This window comes from Athene noctua, chromosome 23 (assembly GCF_965140245.1).
Source record: "Athene noctua chromosome 23, bAthNoc1.hap1.1, whole genome shotgun sequence".
In the NCBI taxonomy this organism is placed as follows: Eukaryota; Metazoa; Chordata; class Aves; order Strigiformes; family Strigidae; genus Athene; species Athene noctua.
In genome coordinates this window covers 1,389,593-1,409,729 of record NC_134059.1, presented here as the reverse complement: position 1 = coordinate 1,409,729, position 20,137 = coordinate 1,389,593, and the positions used below count along the sequence as shown (strand labels likewise).

Here is a 20,137-nt window from a genome sequence, read left to right as displayed (position 1 = left end):
ACCAACAATAAATTAAACTTTAAACAAACAAGTTAGTTCACCCTGTTATGCACATTGATGAAACACCGGTACTACAGTAACTGTTCTACATTACTTTTTGAATCCACTGCTTGCATTCGCTTTGAAACCACCAGATTACATTGGTTCTGCTGAGGATTGACTCATGCTATCACCTGGCAGCTGCATACAGCAGCAGAGGAGAAAGTCAATCCAATTCCTTTTCATTGACTTCCTTCCATCTAATATTTCAGGGACCATAAAAGCAGCTAAAATGCAACTCCCACCTGAGCAGAGGGATGTAGTAACTTCAGTTTCAAAGAAGTCTGTACCTGTATTTTCTCATTTAAATGATGAACGGGCTGGTCCTCAAAAATGCTGAATTCAATTCAAGGTTCAAAAAGGTACTGGAGGGAAGGAGGAAATGTTTGGGGCCTCAACCAAGACCCATCAAACCGCTGGAAAGAAGGCAGCTGGATGCCCTGGGCTTCGGCAGAGGCACGGTGCGGCGGGCAGCCCGAGCTCTCTGCCAGGGAAGGCCCCTCTCGCCCAGGAGAGCGGCACAGGGCCACCGCACGGAACACGCCGGGCGCTGGCACCCGCGCAGCACGGATCTGGGCTCATTGCTGGCTCCACAGAGCAACGCAGCCTGGGGCTTGTGCAGCGCCTCCCCAAGAGCAAGTTATCGCAGAAACGTCACGGATTTCCTAACTCCATGACTGTCAGAAACAAGCTCTTGAGCAAAGCCGACCCCTGGTCTCATTTAGTCCTCTGCTCCTGCACATGTTGTCAGCAAAGGGAAAACAGAAGTTCATGTCTGAGAAGCTTTCTTCCAGAGACTTAAATATTTAAGAGCTACATACGAATGTCACCCCTAAATCCTCTACAAGAAATATAAGTGCAGAACTGACAAAAATGTGTGTTAGGAAAACAGACAGCAAAGGAGGAGAATCAGTCTTAAACAGTACTGTACAAAATGTTTGTTACAGCGGTATCATAGTAAGCCCAAAAAGTCTTTTTTAAAATTTTTATTTCTGGGACTCCTTTTTCTCTGCTGTTTATCCTGTTTCGTCTTCTCTCTCCAAATTCTCGGTATTTACAGGAATTGCTGAACAATTTTCCTAGCACAGAAGCTAGACCGACTGATCTGTAGCCTCCAGGACGAGAGTCGAAGCTCTTCTCAAAACTAGTATCGCATTTGTTTCTCTGGTATCACAGACAGTAACTTCACATCATTGATAGTTCAGTAATTTCATTTAAGGTGATTTAAAATGCTTGGATGTACACTGTTTGTTCCTGATTCTTTTTTTTTTTTTAATTTGCTCAAAATCCTCCTTCACCTGCACCTAAATTTGAGTCAAGTTCCCCAAATTCGTACCAAATCAAGACTGACTCAAATGAGGCAATCTCCTCAAAATTCTTCAGCGGGGATGTTCCAGATGTAGCACTTTTACTACAGAGTTGCTGAGAAGTGGTGACATCCCCTTTTAACAATACCTTTTCAATGGGCATCCACTTTTTAAAAAATAAATGTTCTTTACCTTGCTTACTATCGTAGATGAGAATATACTTTATATTAAAGATTAGATTTTTGGAGTTTCAAAGGAAAAGGTCACCATCAAAATTATCTCTGCTGCTCACCTGTCTAGAATGTTGAAGTGAGGGACCATATACCATGGGAAAAAGGAATATTCCCCAATTTACATATCCCTTGCATTAACTGGCCATTCTACTGAAACAGAGCAAATTGGGATTACAAAAACAAACACAAACCAGAGCTGAGCTGATGACCAGGATTTTAGGCAATTTAGGAACTGTCCACTTGGAACTCCGTATTCAGCAGGATTTGCATTGTAGTATCACTGCCACTATTATTTATTACCAGTATCTGGTTTTTCTCACCTTGCAGTGCACAACACACTGTACTCAGGGCCAGGGCTGTGTATCACAATGATTTTTAAGACTGCTCTTGCTCATTTGAAAGGATATCAAGACAAAGTCACAGCAGGCATCCCATGTCAGTTTTGTAAAGCAAATCTCTGCAGTTAATAATTACAGGGCAATTAAATCAGTGACTGCTCCCCAGAGGCATAATCTAAGAGAGCCCCAAAGCTGTAGCTCCGCACTGGTGGAGTCACGGGGAACCGGAGCCCCAGTGTCGTACGCCCCAGCTGGAGCTTTCTGCCCCTCAGCCAGCCAGCCCTGCCCTGGGGGAGACCACTCCTCACCCCAGCAACCTGCTGGATCTCACACCGTGTCTGCTGGGACACGAACAAGAAAGGCTCGTCCGGCTTTCAGGCAGGACAAGTCTCACCACAGGCTGTCAACCACAAACAGCAAGTTCAAAGTCCCCCAAGGCAGGGGCACTGGCCCAGCGCGTTCCGCCGGGGAGCAAAGACTCCTCTGAGGAGACTTTCCAGGCACCCGGCACCTGCTTGCCATTCCCTCCCTAAGAAACTCCTCAGCCACCATCACCTAGGTCCCACTTGCACAATAAAATGCTGTCAGAGTCTCCAGAGAGGGAAGCCGATGCTGGCAAAGTGGTTCTCTGCACAACTGGGATTTGGCGTTAAATCCTGATGGTAAGGACTTTGTGAGTCCCCGCTGGGAATGGCCTAACAGGCCCATGTGGGCTTAGGACTTAGAAGATGGTGCAAGTCCATCACAGAGAACGGGATTTTGCCATCTACATGCTAGTACAGGCATCCAGAAGGTAACTGCTGCCTTTATGACACTATACAGCAAAAATCTTTATTTTGTTTGGTGCCTCCAAGCTTACACTAAGCGGATAGGGCCAGCGGGTTCCTCTCTCTCCCAGGCCAACTATTCAGAAGATGAAAAGCCCGGAAAACAATCCCCTGTCTCCACAAAAGGAGGCTGGTGCCGTGTGAGGAGCCAGGGCTCTGTCACATGTACACTGACCCTCCTGCTCCGAGGGGGAGCCGCTGCCCACGGCTGGGCCACCCGCCGCCCCGCACTGCGCCTCAGGGACTTCACCTCGAGGAACTGCCCTGGCTTCCACAAGTTATTAACCTCGACTACTACTGCCGGGCTTGTCAGAAACCACGCCGGGACACGGCTACTGAACAAACTGACCCGAGACAGCAGGCGACATTTTGATGGGGCTTTGGAGCCCAACAATAATTAACTGGTCTCTTCCAAGGCCACCAAACCCTGAAGCACACGAACCGTTTTACTCAAGTCATAGCCACGGGAGGGAGAGGCCACAGTCTCTCCAAATCACCTCGTATCTTTGCTGAAAAATCTGCAGGACCCCTTCAGCCCTGACCATCTGACCTCAGAGAGACCACTGCTCACCTTGCCCCACGGATGCTCGGCTCACATCCACCTGGGTTTTGTCTCACAGGCTTCACACTACTTCTTTACTCTTTGTCTCACCTGACTTGAACCTTTGTCTAACCTCACTATTTGGCTGCGCTGACACTCACAACCTGCAGCTCTGAAGCCGGACAACAACAAGGGGAAGGCCTGAGGCCACGGCCCCACTCCCAGCACACGCCGTCACCACGGCGCAAGGGCCCGGGATGCGCAGAGGAGCCGGGTTCAAGGCGCCGACCTGCGCCCGACGGCTCCCCCCAACCAAACCTCGCAGCCAGAACCACCGCTCTGCCCGCACCGAGCGCCGGGAAACACCTTCAGGGCTTCCAGCTGTTTGCGGTGCTCAATTCCGCATCGTTATTCTTACAGAATCGAAAGGCCGGGGCCGGGAAACGAGCACGGCTGCCCAGTTAACCCAGTTCACGCGCAAGGGGTGACCCTGACTGCACCACGGCCCCCGTGTCCCCCCTGCTGCCACTGCCCAGGACTGCGCGGGAGGGACAGTGACCAGACTGGCCCCCAGACACCCCTGCTCTCCAGAGCGTGCCCGGGCCAGCCCTGGGCCCTCCAGAGTCTCCCCGGAGCGATTCTGGGCCTTCTGGAGCCCTCCTGAGCGCCTCGCCTGGAGACCCCAAGGCCATCCCCAGGTCCCCGGAGCCCCCCCAGCCCCACTCACCACGGTGGCGAGTGGCTCAGGTCGAAGGGCCAGCGCTCCGGGCACAGCGAGAGGCAGCTCTGCCGAGGAGCCTGTTGGGTCTGGGTCTGGCTCCGGCCGCGCCTAGGAGCTGCTGGTGGCACCGGCTGCCATGTCCCGCCGCTGCTCGCCATGGCCTTGATCTTGCTCGCCGCCGCCTCCTCCTCCCTGATCGCCTCCACTGATCACCACACCCTCCTCCTCCTCACTACACGCCTCCTCCTCGCTACTCAACACCTCCTCACTATTCGCCTCCTCCTCCTTTGCTCTCTCCCCTGCCAGCCCCTCCAGCACCATTTACATCAGGAGAAATCCAGACACAAAAGGAGCAAATGGTGGCAGCAGGATCAGCTTGGTGTTACTTTACCAACACAAGGCGGAGCAACTCGGCCAGCGCTGCCCTGCAGCTGCCCCAGCAGTGGGGGTACCTCTCCCCCAGCTCTCGAGTTGCCTTTCAGCTCAGCTGGAGCATCCCACCGACGGACACGCTGGCACCAGAGCTTTGCTACTGCAGCGGGACTCACCTGAGGATGGCGTCCAGCCAAAACTCTTTTCTCTGTTGGGATCTGCAGAGACAGGAGAACCAGTATCACACCCTGCTGCCACCAACCAGGGGTCAGGCTGTTTCCCCCACACACAGTGGGAAAACCAAGACCTCCGGGGTCAGGTTCGCTTCTCAAGGTGCAAAGCAGTTTTCTAGCAGAAGCAGAAGGCATCAGGCTGATGCCCCTGCTTCCCCTCCCTCCTGAGGGCCCCTCTCTGCAGCTGTGCTCCAGTCCCAGCAGCTGGAGCACACGGACAGCAGGGCTGTTCCTCCACAGAGCAGCCGGGAGCGAGACCGGGAGGCAGGGACCAGGGCCTCAGGCCACTCTGACACCGGCATGACCTGGCCAAAAAGCAGCTCTCCCCTTGTTCTTGGGCCTTAAGCCAAAAAGAGCCTCCCACTGCACCCAGGAGCTTAGGGACTGACAGTGGCTGAGCAGGGGGAGGGGGAAAAAGCAAGTCTTTCTGCTCTCCTGGACAGATGGAGAACGGAGAAGGTCAAAGCCAAGGAGGCTCTGCTCCTCACCGAGCCGTGTCTCTCCAGGAGCCCCTTGTGATCCTGAACTCTGCAGCCTTTGGGACCCCCTGGGCTGAGGAGCACTGTCGCAGACACGGGGCTTCTCCAGAGCGGGGAGCGACAGCCCAGCTCTGCCAGAACTGCACGTGGGGCTTCCTGGGACCAAACGGGATCGACTGCCTACACACAGCCCCCCCTCAGCCCACGCCCTGCCTCACCCTTTGACAGTGCACAGCTTGTGCAAAGGCTGTGTCCAGAGGGCAGAGGGCCAGCTCAGAAAATCAGCCGAGCTGCAAAACGCTGCACAAGCAAAGCGGTGCCTTTGCTGCCCCCCCACCCCGTGACACGAGCCTGAGGAGCCAGCTGGGCTCTGAGGGAGAGCTCTGGCCCAGACAGCCCAACGCCTGCCTGACACGTCACCGCCACTCACATGAAAGTGACCACGCAGAAGCTGCTGGGCCAGATGAGGATGAGGGTGCTGCAGCAGTCCAGGCCCAGGACTTGCATATTTCCACATCAGGAGAAAACCGTATGGGCCAAAAACCTTTTAGTGAAGTAAAGGGTGGAAAAAAGTCACTTCCTATGATAGCCAATATCCTGATAGAGACACAGATTTTGATTCCAGAAAGAAGCTTCATTCTGCACCCAGGTAAGAGTCAGCTGAAACTGGTACCTGCTGGCCTTCTTCCTTTCTTTGTTGACTGAAAAATCACAATGATGAACTAGGCAGCCTGCTGAGTTCCTAACCACACCAATCCTAACCAAGTTCTTGGTGCCATCAGAGAAGCACTGTGCTGAGAAGGCACTAGGAACATATGGCAATATTACATATATACATTTTGTCTTACCTTAGATCACGTTATTTTGCAATTTGAAACCTTAGTGGAAGGATTTTTGCTTTCATCCTGATCAGACATTTAAGCGCCAGCCCCCTGCTCCAGCTGCAGCAGAAGGATTCAAGCTGTTTCAGCACCAAAGTAAAATTTCACTTCCCGCTTAGCTGTTGTTTTTTTCCCTTCCTCTTAATTTTATATTTAAACAAACAGTTGAAGTTTTTGCTTACTTGAGGAAAAACAGGGCTATCCTCCTCCTGTTATGACAAGCTACTGATCTGAAGGGCAGAAAGCTGAGACCCCCACAGAGTTATTTAGAAGAGCGGGAAGAATTTGAGTCATAAGTTGGGACTTCTTTGGTCAAAACCGAGGAGGGAGAAGACAAATTACAGGGAGCTCAAGGGAAGCACAGGAGGGCATCTGGGAGCCAACAGCGTGATGGGGGCATGAGACAGCACTGCAGAGTCGTGTGTCAGGCACAGTGTTTTCAGGAGCTGCAGAGGGGAGTTAATGCCCCTGACGACAGCACAGCTCGTCTGACGTGGTGGCCCTGCTGGTCCTTCACATACTGGACAGATGAACCGTCCCTGGGAGGACTGGCGAGGACAGCTGCGGGGATCGCTGGGACATGGCAGGCGGACGTGAGGGCTGACGTCAGGAGTGCCGGATTTGCTCGGGCCAGGAAAGCAAGTGGGAGAAGAGTGGGGTGACTCCTGTAAATGCAGGAGAGGGAAATAACACTTAGGGAGAACAGTTACTAAGATTGAAGGGTGTGAGCACCAGAAAAAATGTGTACTGCCTGGTCCTGAGTAACTTTAAGCTGCAAACTGGAAGAAAACTTCTTAATGCTTAGAAGATTTGGGTGCTGCAACAGCCTTCCAAGGGAAATAAAGAAAGGAGGTGATACAAGGAAATGACCACCTGCTTTGCAACTTATTTACTTATAGCAACTTGTAATGATTTCTGAATATTGCTTAATAATCCTGCTTGCCCTGACAGTTCTGTGAAAGCTTACCAAGGGCTACTGTGTTCAGCAAAAATAAGAGACATGTCCTTTGAAAGCAGATGCCCTCTAACAAGTTTGTTTTTGTAGTGGATAGAGTAGATGTAGTAGCCATGTATGGGTGGTAGAACTAGTATACTGGTGGTTTTAGATAAGACAGAGGTGGCAAACCTTCTGGAACCACTCTTCTTGTTAAAGAAACTGGCTAAGAGAATCTCCGAGGAAAAGTACAAGGTGAGAAAGACTATGAGCCTTCCTCCAACAGACCCCCAGAGACGCCCCCCAGGAGGCAATGGGCAGGTGCAAAGAGAAACTGCTGACACCAGCCTCTAGAACTAACCCAGCCTCACTTATGCATATGGATATTTGTGCTATGTAATCCAATTAATATGTATATGCACAGTCTATAAGCTTTGGTAAGATGTGCTGTTGGAGTGCAACCTTCTGGAGAAAAATCTCCTCGCACCCTGGAGTAAACATACCTGCTGTATAACTCTATTCGAGTTGTAGAGTCTGTTTCCGTGAATCGGAGGAAGCAACCAGCCAACCCCTCATTGCTTACTATGGAGTTCAGTCAGCTTTTGATGGACCTGGAGATCTCTTCCAATCTCTCCTTCCTCCAAATTAACTGCCTCTCCAGGCACTGTCTTTCCAGATACATGTTCACTCTTCCCTTTTTAATTGCTCTGATGTCTTCTTGCTTGAAACACTGAACTGTTGCTGCTCAAAAAGCGCTATGCTGGCAGGACCGTTTCACTTGTGAATTGTGCTTAGGTACCAATTCAGATGATGTGGTTTCATATAGCAAGGATTACATTTTTAAATCACTTAACAAGCACAGGAAGGACTTTACCATGTTTGATCTCCTCTCCCGTTACCGCTGTCGTTGATACAGATCCCGTGTGTGCAGTGTGCTGCTGTGGAGAGCCTGGGCCGAGGATCCCCATTACATGGTACTGGTCTGAGGGGGTCACCTGGGATGTTAAAACAATTGTGCTCAGTATCAACAGGTTAGAAAAAAGTTTAAAGGCTTTTTAAGTCAATGTTTACACACCCTAGGGTCCCACCGTGGTAAATTAAGATTGCTGTCTTTGGGTTGTGTCAGCAGCGCAGGATTTGGCCATTCCCTCTATAAGAAAAGCCAGTAACCGTCCATCTAAAACTGCCATGTAATTCAGGGTAGGACTAAATGTTGTCAACATAAACCTTTTATGAAGAACTACCTCTAGAAGTGTTACTTCTTGCTGCAAATTAGAATAAACAATAGCTCTTACTATTGTGAAAAAAAACCAAGAACTTGTTCACAAGAGCAGAAGCCAAAGCATCTGGGTAGAGCAGACATGTTCTCGCTACCAGCATTGCCCAGGAAAGCCCACCAAGAAATCCCAGCAGGCTGCAGAAAATGCCCTGTCCCAGAGCGGATACACTGGAGTTAGCCTGCAGTCTTTCAATACCCAAGGATATTCCTTCAAATTTGCAGCACCAACTTCACAATCTACAGAATACTCACTACACTTCAGCCTCAAAGTCAGTTGTTATTGCAGTGCCATGAGGCCAAAACTGTTGGTCCTTAACAGCGATGAGAAAAAGGATCATTCCCACACCACTTCCCAAAATCCTGCTACTCTGAAATTTGCCTACACTGCTACAGCTACTGCTTCACTCCAACGTCCCTTAAGAAAAAAATTCTGTCATTCTTCTAGCACTTGCTCTAGACGCATACCCAAACAATACTTTCTTATTCCTTATGGATCAAGCTTTTATATTAACTTGTCTTTTTTACAATCTGTAGTCAGGTTCCTGATAAGCAGTAAAGCACCTTGTCTTGCAGGAACTCCCCTCTTCTCCCCACTCTACCCCCATTAAAAAACACACCCACTCCACCCCATGGACAGACCTTGAATCTAAACTAAAAAACAGGGGTTTGTTTGAAAACTCTCACTTAAACGGCTATCCAAAGCTGAAGTACTTCCAACGGTCTTATCTTTTCAGCATGAGGTGTCTCTGAAAAGCTTAAAGATTATGAACAATCACCTTATCCATATTTTGCCCACAGTTTAATTGCAGGGAGCGTGAGCAGGAAGTTCTCTTCCTTTGGCACTAGATGTAGCATTTCATTGGTAACTCTAAGAAAAAAGTTGAAGCACAGCAGTTCCTGGTAACAGGTACAGGTCTGTTTCATGCTATGCTGGATCAATAGCTTACAGTTTATCATTCAAATCTTTGAAAATAAGTTTGGATTACTCACTTTATAGTACATTAAAAATTACAGATTACACATAACATTCAGTATCCCTCCAGGTAACTGGTGCCCCCAACACCTTTGTCATAGTTTATAGACATGATATAGCCTGTTGCTATTTTCTGCCTTTCTCCACAGCTCTCTCTTCCGCTCCCTGTCCTCTTTTTTCTGTCACCAGGTGCTGCTTCCTGGCCTTATTTTCCCTCTCTCTCCTGCAGCCTGTCCCCTCTCTCCCCCCTGTCTCCCCTGCTCAGCTGCCTGGGCCCTCTCTCTGGGACTCGGTTCTGCCCCCCATCCCCTTTTGCTCTTCCTCCATCTCCATCCCGGAGGCCATCGCTGTTGTGTCCTTCTCGGACCCTTGTCCTGACCCACACCCTGTTTCTCAGTCTCCTGGGACTGTTTCCATCTTCTCTTGCTCCGTGCCCTGCTCTCTGTCCCTGCCTCTCCCTTGCTCTCCCCTCCGTCCCTCTCTCCTGCTCCCTGTCCCATGTCTCTGTCCCTCCACTCTGCTGGTGCCTTTGCTGTCTCTCGCCCCCCGGCCCGCTCACTCGCCCTGCCTGTGTCTGTCCGTCCCTCTGTCCTCCTTCCTGCCCTTCTCCTCTCGCTGTCCCTCCGTCCTGAGGCTCACCACTCTCTTCCTTCCTGCACCCGCTGTCCCCTTCCCCTCCACCCTCCTCCCGCTCTGCCCCTCTGCCCGGCTCCTCACCAGCATTTCTCCTTCCCCCACTCCCTGCCCAGCTCCCCCCCCTCTCCTCGTCCCACTGCCCGTTTCCCATCCCTCTGCCCACCGCCCGTCCCTCTCCAGCAGCCCAACGCCCTGTCCCACCTCTCTCTGCCGCTCTGTCCCTCCCTCCTCTTCTCTTTCTCCTTCTTCTTCTTCTCCTGCAACTCTTCCCCCGCCTCTCCCCTGCTCCACCGGCCGGAGCAGCCCGGGGAGGCGGCCATGGGGCTGGGGGGCGGGGCCGGGCCGGGGGACGGTGTCCGCGCAGGGTCAGACCGCGGGAACGGGTGCCCCGGGGCATGCTGGGAGCTGCAGTCCCGGGCACGGGGCTCACCGGCGGCCATGTTGGTTCCCGGGGCATGCTGGGAGCTGCAGTCCCGGGCACGGGGCTCACCGGCGGCCATGTTGGTCTCGGGAGCTGCAGCCTTTGCTCCAGCTGCGGCCCGGCTGCGGTCAGTACTGGGGTCACCCCTGGGGCCCTTGGGCAGGTGTCGGGGTTTCTCCTGCCCGCTGGATGCCTGGGGGGCGGGGGGGCGGGCGTGTGTGCTCCTGGTCAGCTGGAGCTGGGCCCGGCCGGGGCAGGCCCAGGAGTAAAGTCAGAGCTGGGGAGGGGAGGGGGAAGGACACAGACCCCCCTGGGCACAGGCACCGGGCAGCCCTACCCCCAGAGCCCCCGGGAGCCCCCCCAGCATGTTGAGCTGTATTGAGGGAATCCAGCCTCCTCAGCCAGATGACAGAGACTGGGAGAATGACCTCCCCGCAATCCAGGAGACAGTCAGTGACCTGCTGCATCATGTAGACACACACAAGTCTATGGGACCAGATGGGATACACTCGAGGGTGCTGAAGGAGCTGGCTGGGTGCTCGCCAAGCCACTTTCCATCGTTTCCCAGCCGTCCTGGCTGACCGGGGAGGTCCCAACAGATTGGAGACTGGCCAATGTGACGCCCATCCATAAGAAGGGTCAGAAGGATGATCCAGTAAATTACAGGGCTGTCAGCTTGACTTTGGTGCCTGGGAAGCTGATGGAGCAGCTCATCCTGAGTACCATCGTACAGCACATGCAGGACAACCAGATGCTCAGGCCCAGTCAGCATGGGTTTAGGAAAGGCAGGTCCTGCTTAGCTTTGCAGTGAATTAGGCAGAATAACAAGAGAGTAGACAGAAGTTGTGGCACTGGAATAAACATTCCTCGAAGCTGACAGGTGAACAAGGACGACTGGCAAAAAGAGGCCAAACCGTGGCGATACATCAAACGTGGGAAATGGGGGCGATGTCTATCTTATTTTGTTTTGTAACAGTTTGTGAAGGAATTTTTGACATTATGCTAGAACAAATATTTGGGTAACATGGGCAAATACATCTGGGATAAAGGATATTTGTTTGAGTCTGCTGATCAGGGATACCAATTAAACTCAGACACCAGAGTGAAAAGAGCAGGCATATTTTACTAGAAATAACTAAATAATATTACAAAATAATACAGAAAACATACAGTGAGAAAAGACACAATAGTGCACTTAAATAGGAAAATACAGGGTAATGCATCAAATCATTACTACCTGAGAGAGAGAGAATAGTGATTAAGAAAGAGACATGACCACTCACATACTTTACCATCACCCAGCCCTGCAGGCGCTGGGCAGCCCCGGTTACAGCGAGGGTTTGGAGAACATTTCCCTCCAAGTGGGAAATCCTACGCGGTGCCTGCACCCGTAGCTGAGGCTTCCAGAGTCGCTGTGAGCGGGTCCAGCCTTATAGACCCAAAAATCAGCAAGCCAGAATAGCTGGCACCTTTGTTTTAAACGGAAATACCTGGCTTCAATCTCACATTAGGTTCCCCCCAGAGCCTGGCCAGGGCTCAAGGAAGAAGCTCAGGGAGTTTCTCTGTTTATCTGATGGGATTATGCACAAGATCTCACATCAGGTCTCGGGGACAGACACCTGCCTCCGTGACTCGGTTGTTCTATTCCCATACAAAGGAAGGGAAAGATACATTCAAGGTAGCTACATCCTCCATGCATATTTCATTAAGGATTACGTTCCGAGTTAGCAGTTTCAGTTCAGGGCCTGTTGCTCAGGCTTCAACACTTCCACCTTTTACATCAGGATAGGTGGTTTATTATAACTTAGTATAATACCTGTTAGCACAATGGTTATCAGTTACAAAATATACAGGAATCATCTATAGGTCAACTCTGGCTTGGGCCTATTGTCCAAGCCTTAGCACTTCAATGATCCTTTTCGAACCTGTTTAATTGGCACTCCGTTGCGGGAAAATGAAACTCATTTTGGTGGATATTGGAAACAACAGAGTGTGAATCTGACGAGCGATCAAAGCGATGACGGTTGTTTCATCACAAATATCATCTATGTTTGGCCGTCTATGCCTAACACAGCTTGGCAAAAGACAGTCATTGAGAATTTAAATCAAACCATTTCTTTCCCTTTGCAAGAATTGGATTTGTTGGCCAGTGTTGCACCTGTTGAGTATGTTAATGTTACTAGGCTGCAGTACTGTGATAACGTGGTTCCCCAAATCCAAACAGTGACTGGCACAGGAGTGGTTTGGTTTGGTGACCTGTGGTGTATTAGGTTAGCACAGGATGGACGCAAAAATTTATTTGTTGGTGTGATGGTTTGACTTTGGCTAAAGGCCAGGTACCCACCAAGTCGCTATATCACTCCCCCCCCCCCCCCCCCCCCCTTCTCCTCTTGTTTTCTCAACAGGGCAAAGAGGGGAAAGAAAATAAGACAGACCAACCCTTGTGGGTGAAACAAAAGCAGTTTTAACATAAGCAAAGCAAAGCAAAGGTCCGCACGCGGAAGCAAGAGAAAACAGATTTAGTCTCTACTTCCCATGGACAGGCGCTGTGGGGCTTCTCAGGATCGGGGCTCCCATATGCGGGGTGGTTGCCTCGGAGGACCAAGGGTGACCCCACCCCCTTCCTCCTTCCTCCCAGCTTTATACTGAGCAGACGTCACAGGGTCTGGAATATCCCTTGGGTCAGCTGGGGTCAGCTGTCCTGGCTGTGTCCCCTCCAGAGATCTTGCCCACCCCGTCCCACTGGGGGAAATGTCGGAAGGAGCCTTGGTGCTGTGTAAGCACTGCTCAGCAGCAGCCACCACACCAGGGTGCTGCCAACACCCTGCAGCTCCCAGCATAACCCACAGCACCGTGGGGCTGATGTAGGGGAAAACCCATTCCAGCTCAGGCAGAGCCAGTAGAGTTGGTTATCAAAATGTAACAGGGTATGGGTGTGTCCTGATCCCGCATGAGCAGACGGAGACGCCGGCACACCTCCTTCAGATCTTCTTCCCAAAGAGGAAGGTGCTGCACACCCTCCCCGCCTGGTCTTGCCCCCGGGGTTGTCACGAAGCGCTTTCTTCAGGCCAGGGGCTATGGAAAATGGACAAGTCCCGTCTGGGCGATGGCAGCGGAGGTCTTTGGTCACTCAGCTGCGTTTGCCATGAGCTGAGGAGCCTGGCGTGGCTCCAGGGCCCCTGATCTCTTAAGGGCAAAGAATCGCCTTTGCCCTGCGTAGCGTTCCGGGCAGCGGGTAGAACCAGGCAGAGAATTCCCGGCTAGCACTGTGGCGGGGAAGTGCAAACGTACACGTTTTCGGCCGAAAACGCGTTTTCCGGCGAAAACGCACACCACGGCTCTTTCTGAGAAAAATCAAGCACGGAGGGCAAAGCCTACCGCCCGGCTGGGGCAAGGGGCAGCAACGTGGGTCAGGCCCAAAGGAAGCCCCTCCAGGAGCTGAGACTAATCCTGCCTGCTGCTGCATTCCTGTCCCCTCCAGGAGGTCTGGCAGCTGCCTGCACAGCGGGAGCAAGCACAGAGCTGGTGGCAAGAGCGGCGAGAGCAAGCACAGGCAGAAGGGGAGGCGTGGGAAGCCCGGCCTGCAGGGGAGGACCGACAGCCCCCCTGGGTACGGGCAGCGATGGGCGCTGCGGAAAGCAGCAGCGACTCTCTCTGTCGGGGCACCCAGGGCAGCAGGTCTCCGGGGGATGGGAGCAGGACTAACTGCAGGGCAGGGCTTGGCCTGCTCATCCCCGTGGGGGAGAGGTTGGCGGCAGCATCCAAGGGGCAGGGGCAGCCCTCAGCCATGATGGCAGGCACGCGGGCCTGAGTCTCCTGGCTCCAGGTCCTGCTGCAGGCCCCTTTCAAGAGTCTTCTGGGAAACGGCACCTCTGTTTGCCATCTGGCTTGCTGAGACTGTCTCTTCCTTGGCAGGCACTCGGCTCCCCTGGTAACCGTCTCCAAAGAAGGGCTGCGCTTCCCCTGGCTCCAAGGCCCATCCCTCCACGGAGGGCAGCCCTGGGGGAAAGAGGGGATTTCTCTGACACACCTCATGAGACAGCAGCAGGGTCTGCAGGCTGGCTTTGGGCTGCACCGACCCAAGGGGGACTGCCTGGGCACCCAGAAGCTGCTTTCCCTGTGACATGTAAAAGCTCTGGCGGCAGACAGAGGGATCCCTCTCATGGCTGCCTCTCCCCTTGCCACACCACAGAGCGTGTCCTTCCCTGGCACAGTCCTGCCCCAAGACACCTCGCCCTGAGGCGGGACACCTGCACGGGACACCCAAGGCCTTGGCTGCACTTGATCCAGGCCCAGCTGAGCAGCCGCCCCTGGGACCTGCTCAGGGGCTTGGCCACAAGGGGCCTCTCCCGGCTCACAGACACCTCGCGGCTCCATCGCACGCAGATCCCATCCCAGGCGGCCGGAGCTCAGCCTGCGGGACTTCTCTGCCTCCTCCCTGCCCGTAAGATCTCACGCTTCTCTTTCTACCTCCCTGCACTAGATGCTGGTTCTGCAGCAGAGGGGAAACTCCCAGCAGGCTGTAGCAGTGCAGGGGCTAGAACGGATTGTGTCAAAGGACCAAGAGAAAGGGGGTGACTGTTTCCCAGGCTGCGGCGGTGCCAGCACTTCCCAGCAAGGCCTGGGCGCTGCGGGGCTGTGATGGTTTGACTCTGGCTAAATGCCAGGTATCCACCAAGTCGCTCTATCACTTCCCCCCCCTTCCCTTTGTTTTCTCAACAGGGTAAAGAGGGGAAAGAAGATAAACGAACCCTTGTGGGTGAAACAAAAGCAGTTTTAATATAAGCAAAGCAAAGCAAAAGTCCGCGCGCGGAAGCAAAAGCAAACAGATTTATTCTCTACTTCCCATGACCAGGCGCTGTCGGGCCTTCTCAGGAAGCAGGGCTCCAATACGCGTAGTAGTTGCCTCGGAGGACCAAGGGTGACCCCACCCCCTTCCTCCTTTCTCCCAGCTTTATACTGAGCAGACGTCATATGGTATGGAATATCCCTTTGGTCGGTTTTGGTCAGCTGTCCTGGCTGTATCTCCTCCCAAGATCTTGCCCACCCCGTCCCACTGGGGAAAATATCAGAAAGAACCTTGGTGCTGTGTAAGCACTGCTCAGCAGCAGCCACAACACCAGGGTGCTGCCAACACCCTGCAGCTCCCAGCATAAACCACAGCACCGTGAGGGCTGCTATAGGGGAAAACCGATTCCAGTTCGGCCAGACCCAATACAGGGGCGCAGCTCAGGGGCTCCCCAGTGCTGCCCTTCGGAGCTGCTCCACGGCCAGGAGTGGTGTCGGGGGGCTGGGGGGCTGCGCTGGGGAACCCTCACTGACCTTCATGCCCTGAGGTGAACTTCGACCCAGAATGGGTGAATTCCTGGGTTTGCTGCTGGTCAGAGGCGGATAAGTGCGCTCCTGGTCTCTGTTTATCCTTATCAATTTATTCTAAAGGAACAGTCGGCCCCTGGGGCTCTGTGGTAAGCGGGACAGTTTTCCAGCGGCTGCTGGTGTCTGTCCCAGCTCTCAGGGGTGCCGAGGTGGACGGTCCGGCTCTCCAGGGCCGAGGGACGGCGTCTGCTGCCAGGCTGGGATCTCGAAGCTTCGTCGAGGCGCCTGCAGAAAGAGGAGACTGATGAGGTTTTCAAACCCTTGCTCTGCACTAAGAGCGGTGGGCTGTGCTGCTGACAGGGTGTGCCGTAGCGGGCACTGGGGGCAGAGCCTGCAGACAGGCTTTTTTGGATGTGTGACACTGGGTGACCCAAGGACAGCAATTACCTGGTATGCCCGCTGGTTGAACCGCCCCTGTTCTTTCAGCAGAGGCTGGCACCGCCTGGCGGCCTCCTTCCCCAAACACCTCCTTCTCCACAGAACCACGGCCATTCCCTTTAGGAAGAAAGAAAGGAGGTCAGATTAAGCAGAAGTAACCGTTCCTCATCAGGACCATGGTGCCTTCCGAGGGCAGTACTTCTTAAAAGACATTCACAGTGCCAAGAAACAAGGCCTGCACGTTTGGGGGTGCACCTGGTCACCAAACAAGGTGTCATTCATGGAGAAAACTTTCAGCGCTAGACCCTTTCCAGCTGACCAGTAGACAGCAAATCCTGACCTGCCCGGAGACGAGGAGACTGCACGTGGTCTTGTTCACACACCACTTAGTGCATTTTTGGCAACCTGCAAGGTGATGGCAGGTTACGTCCTTCAGAGAGGACAGGAAGATGCTGTCGCCCGTCGCGCTGGGGAAAGAGCTTTTCTGAGCAGCACTTCCCACCGTCCCCCAAAACTAGAGGAAAACCACCAGCCAGTTTTCCAAAGCACAGCTAGAAGCAGAGAGATAAAGGCCCCGAGACGGAATTCACAGCCCTTCCTTTTCGCTGCCTTCAGGTCAGGTGTCCGGCCTGAGGCTGGGTGTCCAGCTTTCACCCGTCCCTGACACCGAGGCGTCACCGAGAGGCCTCAGACATCAAGGAGAACGACGGGGCTGGACTCTGAAGCTGGGGCTGCTCCCATCCTGGCCAGGGCAGGCCTGCAGCCCCGGCACTGTCTGCTGCTCTCAGCCAGCCCCAGCTGCCGGCGCATCCTCTGCGCTCTCCCCGCCGGCCACTGGCAGGGTGCTGCCCCCTCAGCACTGAGCAGCCACCAGCTCCTCAGCAAGTCCCTCCCGCACTCAAGGCGTGAGCACCACCAGCTCCGGCCAGCTGGACACCACCGTCTGCCCAGAACAGCTCTGGCCCCAGTAAGGCTGTAACTGGGGCAGCAGCGGTTCCTGGGGCTCGGCTGGAACCCCAACTGCCAGCAGAGACTCGACCCTCTCTGCAGCTCGACAGCGCCCGCAAGGCCCGAAACTGAGCGTGGCCGCAGGGAGGCTCTGGGCGGCCCCTTCCTACTGTGCAGGCTACGCCTTGTCCCTCCACGCGTCTAAAACCTCAGCTTGCCAAGGCTTCTGCTTAACAGGGACAGACACCCACCCTGGGCTGGCACGGCCCGTTCCAGCTCCTTCAGGATTTCCTGGAGGACTTCTGAGTACCGCTGCGAGGGTTGTCCCACTTCAGCATTATCCTTTGCTCTTTGAGGACCTGAACAGAAAGTCCAGAGTTAAATCTCTCACCAATACAATCCTGGAAACGAGTGCTACGTCTACCAAGTCAGTCAAGGCTGACTACTCACGCCTGCGACGCCAGCGAAGCTCCAGCGCAGGATCTGCACGACGAGCTGGCAGAGCCCTCCCTGTACCCACATCTGCAACCAAACACCCACAAGAATTCCCATCAGGCACTGTCATGACCGAGCAGCAGAACATACAAGTGGATCACGCAAGGACACTGCACACACAGTGCAGGCCCACGTTCTCACAGCCACCAGAGACGCCTCGCTCACATCGGGGCTTTGAGCCGGCGGCTCTCCAAGGAAGTTCAAAGCCGTGACGTACCCGTGCGATCTCCCTGAGCTTCTGCCCTGGATCGCAGCTGGGAAGCTGCAGAGCCATCGCCTCCAGACACCTCTGTGAACAGACAGAACAGAGAAGCTCCCAGGACCTATTTCTATACACCTCTGCAGGGCTGAACGGCCGCGAAGGCAGTTCCCACACGGGAGTGCTCTGTGGCACTCGTCTCCCCCCTCCATCAGGAGCGCTGTGCAGACAGGTACTGGGTGCCTGGAGCAGGCGGATGGAAAACCAAACATGCACAGAGGCGTTGGGAGCAAGGACCCCCTGGAGTGCACACCAGCTCTGAGCTCCTTGGCAAGGCAGAGTGCTCACAGCATCCAGTCCCTCTCTGCTCCTCTTCCGCACGGCTGAGCGTGGGCCGAGAGAGTGTTAAGTGAAATTTCACACAAACGGAGTATTAAAACCCGAGTGCTCACTCATTCAAGGGACGTACCTGTGGGATGGCCCTGATCCTCCCTGACTAGAGCCGGCTGAGCCGTCGAGTGGCCACTGGCTCCGGGCACAGCTGTAAGCAAGCACGTTCCCATTAGAGGTTGTGAGCTCCTTTCCCAGTGACCTGCAGCGACTGCAGGGGGTCAGGTAATGCCCTGGGACCCAGACATGGGGGGAGATTTCCAGAGGTGCAGAGGGGCCGGGGTGACCTGGGAGCTGCACCCGGAGGCTTTCAAAATACGGTTTCCAGGCCCTGTGCAAGAGCCCTCAAGCACCGGACGGACAAACGTACGGCCCCTGGGGATTTCTCCCTGGCACGTGGTTTCTGGGCGGAAAAGGCGCCCCCGTGAAAACGTTATTGTTCCCGTGTCTGGTGGAGAAGAGCCCAGAGGCTGCCCCAGTGCTGCCCCGTCTGTGCCCCGGGCTGTGGGCTGGGGCTGTGTGTCCCATGGCGACCTGGGCTCTGCCTCCCGCTGCCCGTGGAGCTGGACACAGCTGGCCCGGCCCAGCCCGGCCCCGCGGCTCTCCCGGCTCTGCCCCGCCACCACCCCAGCCCCGCTGTCAGCCCGAGGTGCAGTGGGTGCTGCCCCACGCTGCCAGGGCTGGGCGCTGGCCCTCACCTGCCCACCTACCTAATGCCCGCGCTCGCCACGGAGCGGCCCCGGCCCCCTGGGCTCGCAGGGCCACCAGAAGCAGGAGGAGGATGAGCGTGGGAGTCATGGTCCCCTTCACCTGCACCTGCACCCGCACCACGTCACTGCCGCTGCTACCGCTGCTGCCGCTGCTGGCACGTCTGATGTGGTGCCCGGGCACAGCACTGCACACCCCGGCGTGGCACCGCAGGGCTCTGTGACGTCACAGTGCGGCCTCTCCCCCGCAGCCACGGCCCTGGGGCAGGGGCACGTTGGAGAGGAGACACTCTGGCAAGAGCATCTTTTTTTCCCAGCTGAGGGCAACAGGCGGCAAGCGTGATGGAGGGCTGCTGCACCGAGGCTGTCAGCTCTGAGCTGTGCAGCTTGTTCCCCACGCTCCTGCGGCTCTCCAGCACGGGGAAGGTTTTCAGGAGCTCCTTCCCAAAGGGTTGCAGTGGTTGAGAAAATGTTTTACCAAACAACGTCGAACTTTGTATGGAGCAAGGAGGCCTGAGCGACTCAAGTCTACAGAGAAGATATCCTCAGCTTGACACACATCCTGGCAGAGCTGCTGAAACAAGGCGCGTAAGAAAGAACAGCTCGGCCAGACAACAGAGCTGGGAAACTTCCAAGGAGAAGAAATCGTCCCCAAAAGACTCGTGACCATAAAAGGGAAAAGGAGTAGGGGGGTAGCTCCCCAAACGACCACCCGAGATCCCCGCGCACGCGTAGTGTAGGTTTGCAACGCCAGCATTATGGAAACGCAGCAGATAGGCAAAAAGGTGGAGACTTCTCCAAAACCGGATGAACATTCATGTCTTTAAGGTACATCAAGGATGACCTTTTGTTTCAGTGTGTGCGTGACCCGCCACGCACCCAGCGCCGAATAAAGGAATGCCTGCTTCTGAACGCTGCGCTGGTGTTGAGAGGTTTGTTCCCGACTGCGGTGACACAGTGGGGCTGTCCACTCTCCAAAGCTGCAGCTGCTGGGCTGGGGGGTGGCGTGACAGGGCTGGGGACTGCTGTGAGAGCCCTGCCTGAGGGTCCCAGCGGGCTCAGGGGACCATGTGGCAACCAGGACTCCTGGGTCGTGGTGCCGGGGCTGCCCTGAGCCCTGAGGCTCCTGTGGGCATGGCCTGTTCCCCTCGTGAGGGGCCATCCAGGGCCAGCTGGCCCTGGGCGCTGGTACCCCTTGGGGGTTTGTCTTGCATATGAAAATGTGTCCTGCGTCCCAGGAGCTGGGTACATACAGCTCCAGCCCCAGCTCCCACAGGGCCTCTCTCCCGAGATGGCTGGAAATGCCACTGCTGTAAATTAGCCCGTTACCTTGAACCAGTCCCCTTTGGTAGAACCTCTGCTCCTTCCCACAGAATCCTCTTGTGGCACCAGGCTGGCAGATTACGTCCTGGGCTTGGGGGTGCTATCTC

At 54.5% G+C, this 20,137-nt stretch overlaps 1 protein-coding gene across 1 annotated transcript; it reads right to left on the bottom strand.

The window, feature by feature from the left end:
• Positions 1-13,995: 13,995 nt before the first annotated feature.
• Positions 13,996-18,948, bottom strand: LOC141969731 (uncharacterized). The gene is made up of 6 exons (XM_074925808.1): positions 18,080-18,948; positions 17,629-17,700; positions 17,367-17,438; positions 17,168-17,275; positions 15,978-16,085; positions 13,996-14,213 (listed from the first exon to the last, which is right to left on the bottom strand). The coding sequence occupies exons 1-6, from the start codon at positions 18,171-18,173 to the stop codon at positions 13,996-13,998; spliced, it is 672 nt and encodes a 223-aa protein (XP_074781909.1). The 5' UTR covers positions 18,174-18,948.
• Between the last annotated feature and the right edge of the window lie 1,189 nt (positions 18,949-20,137).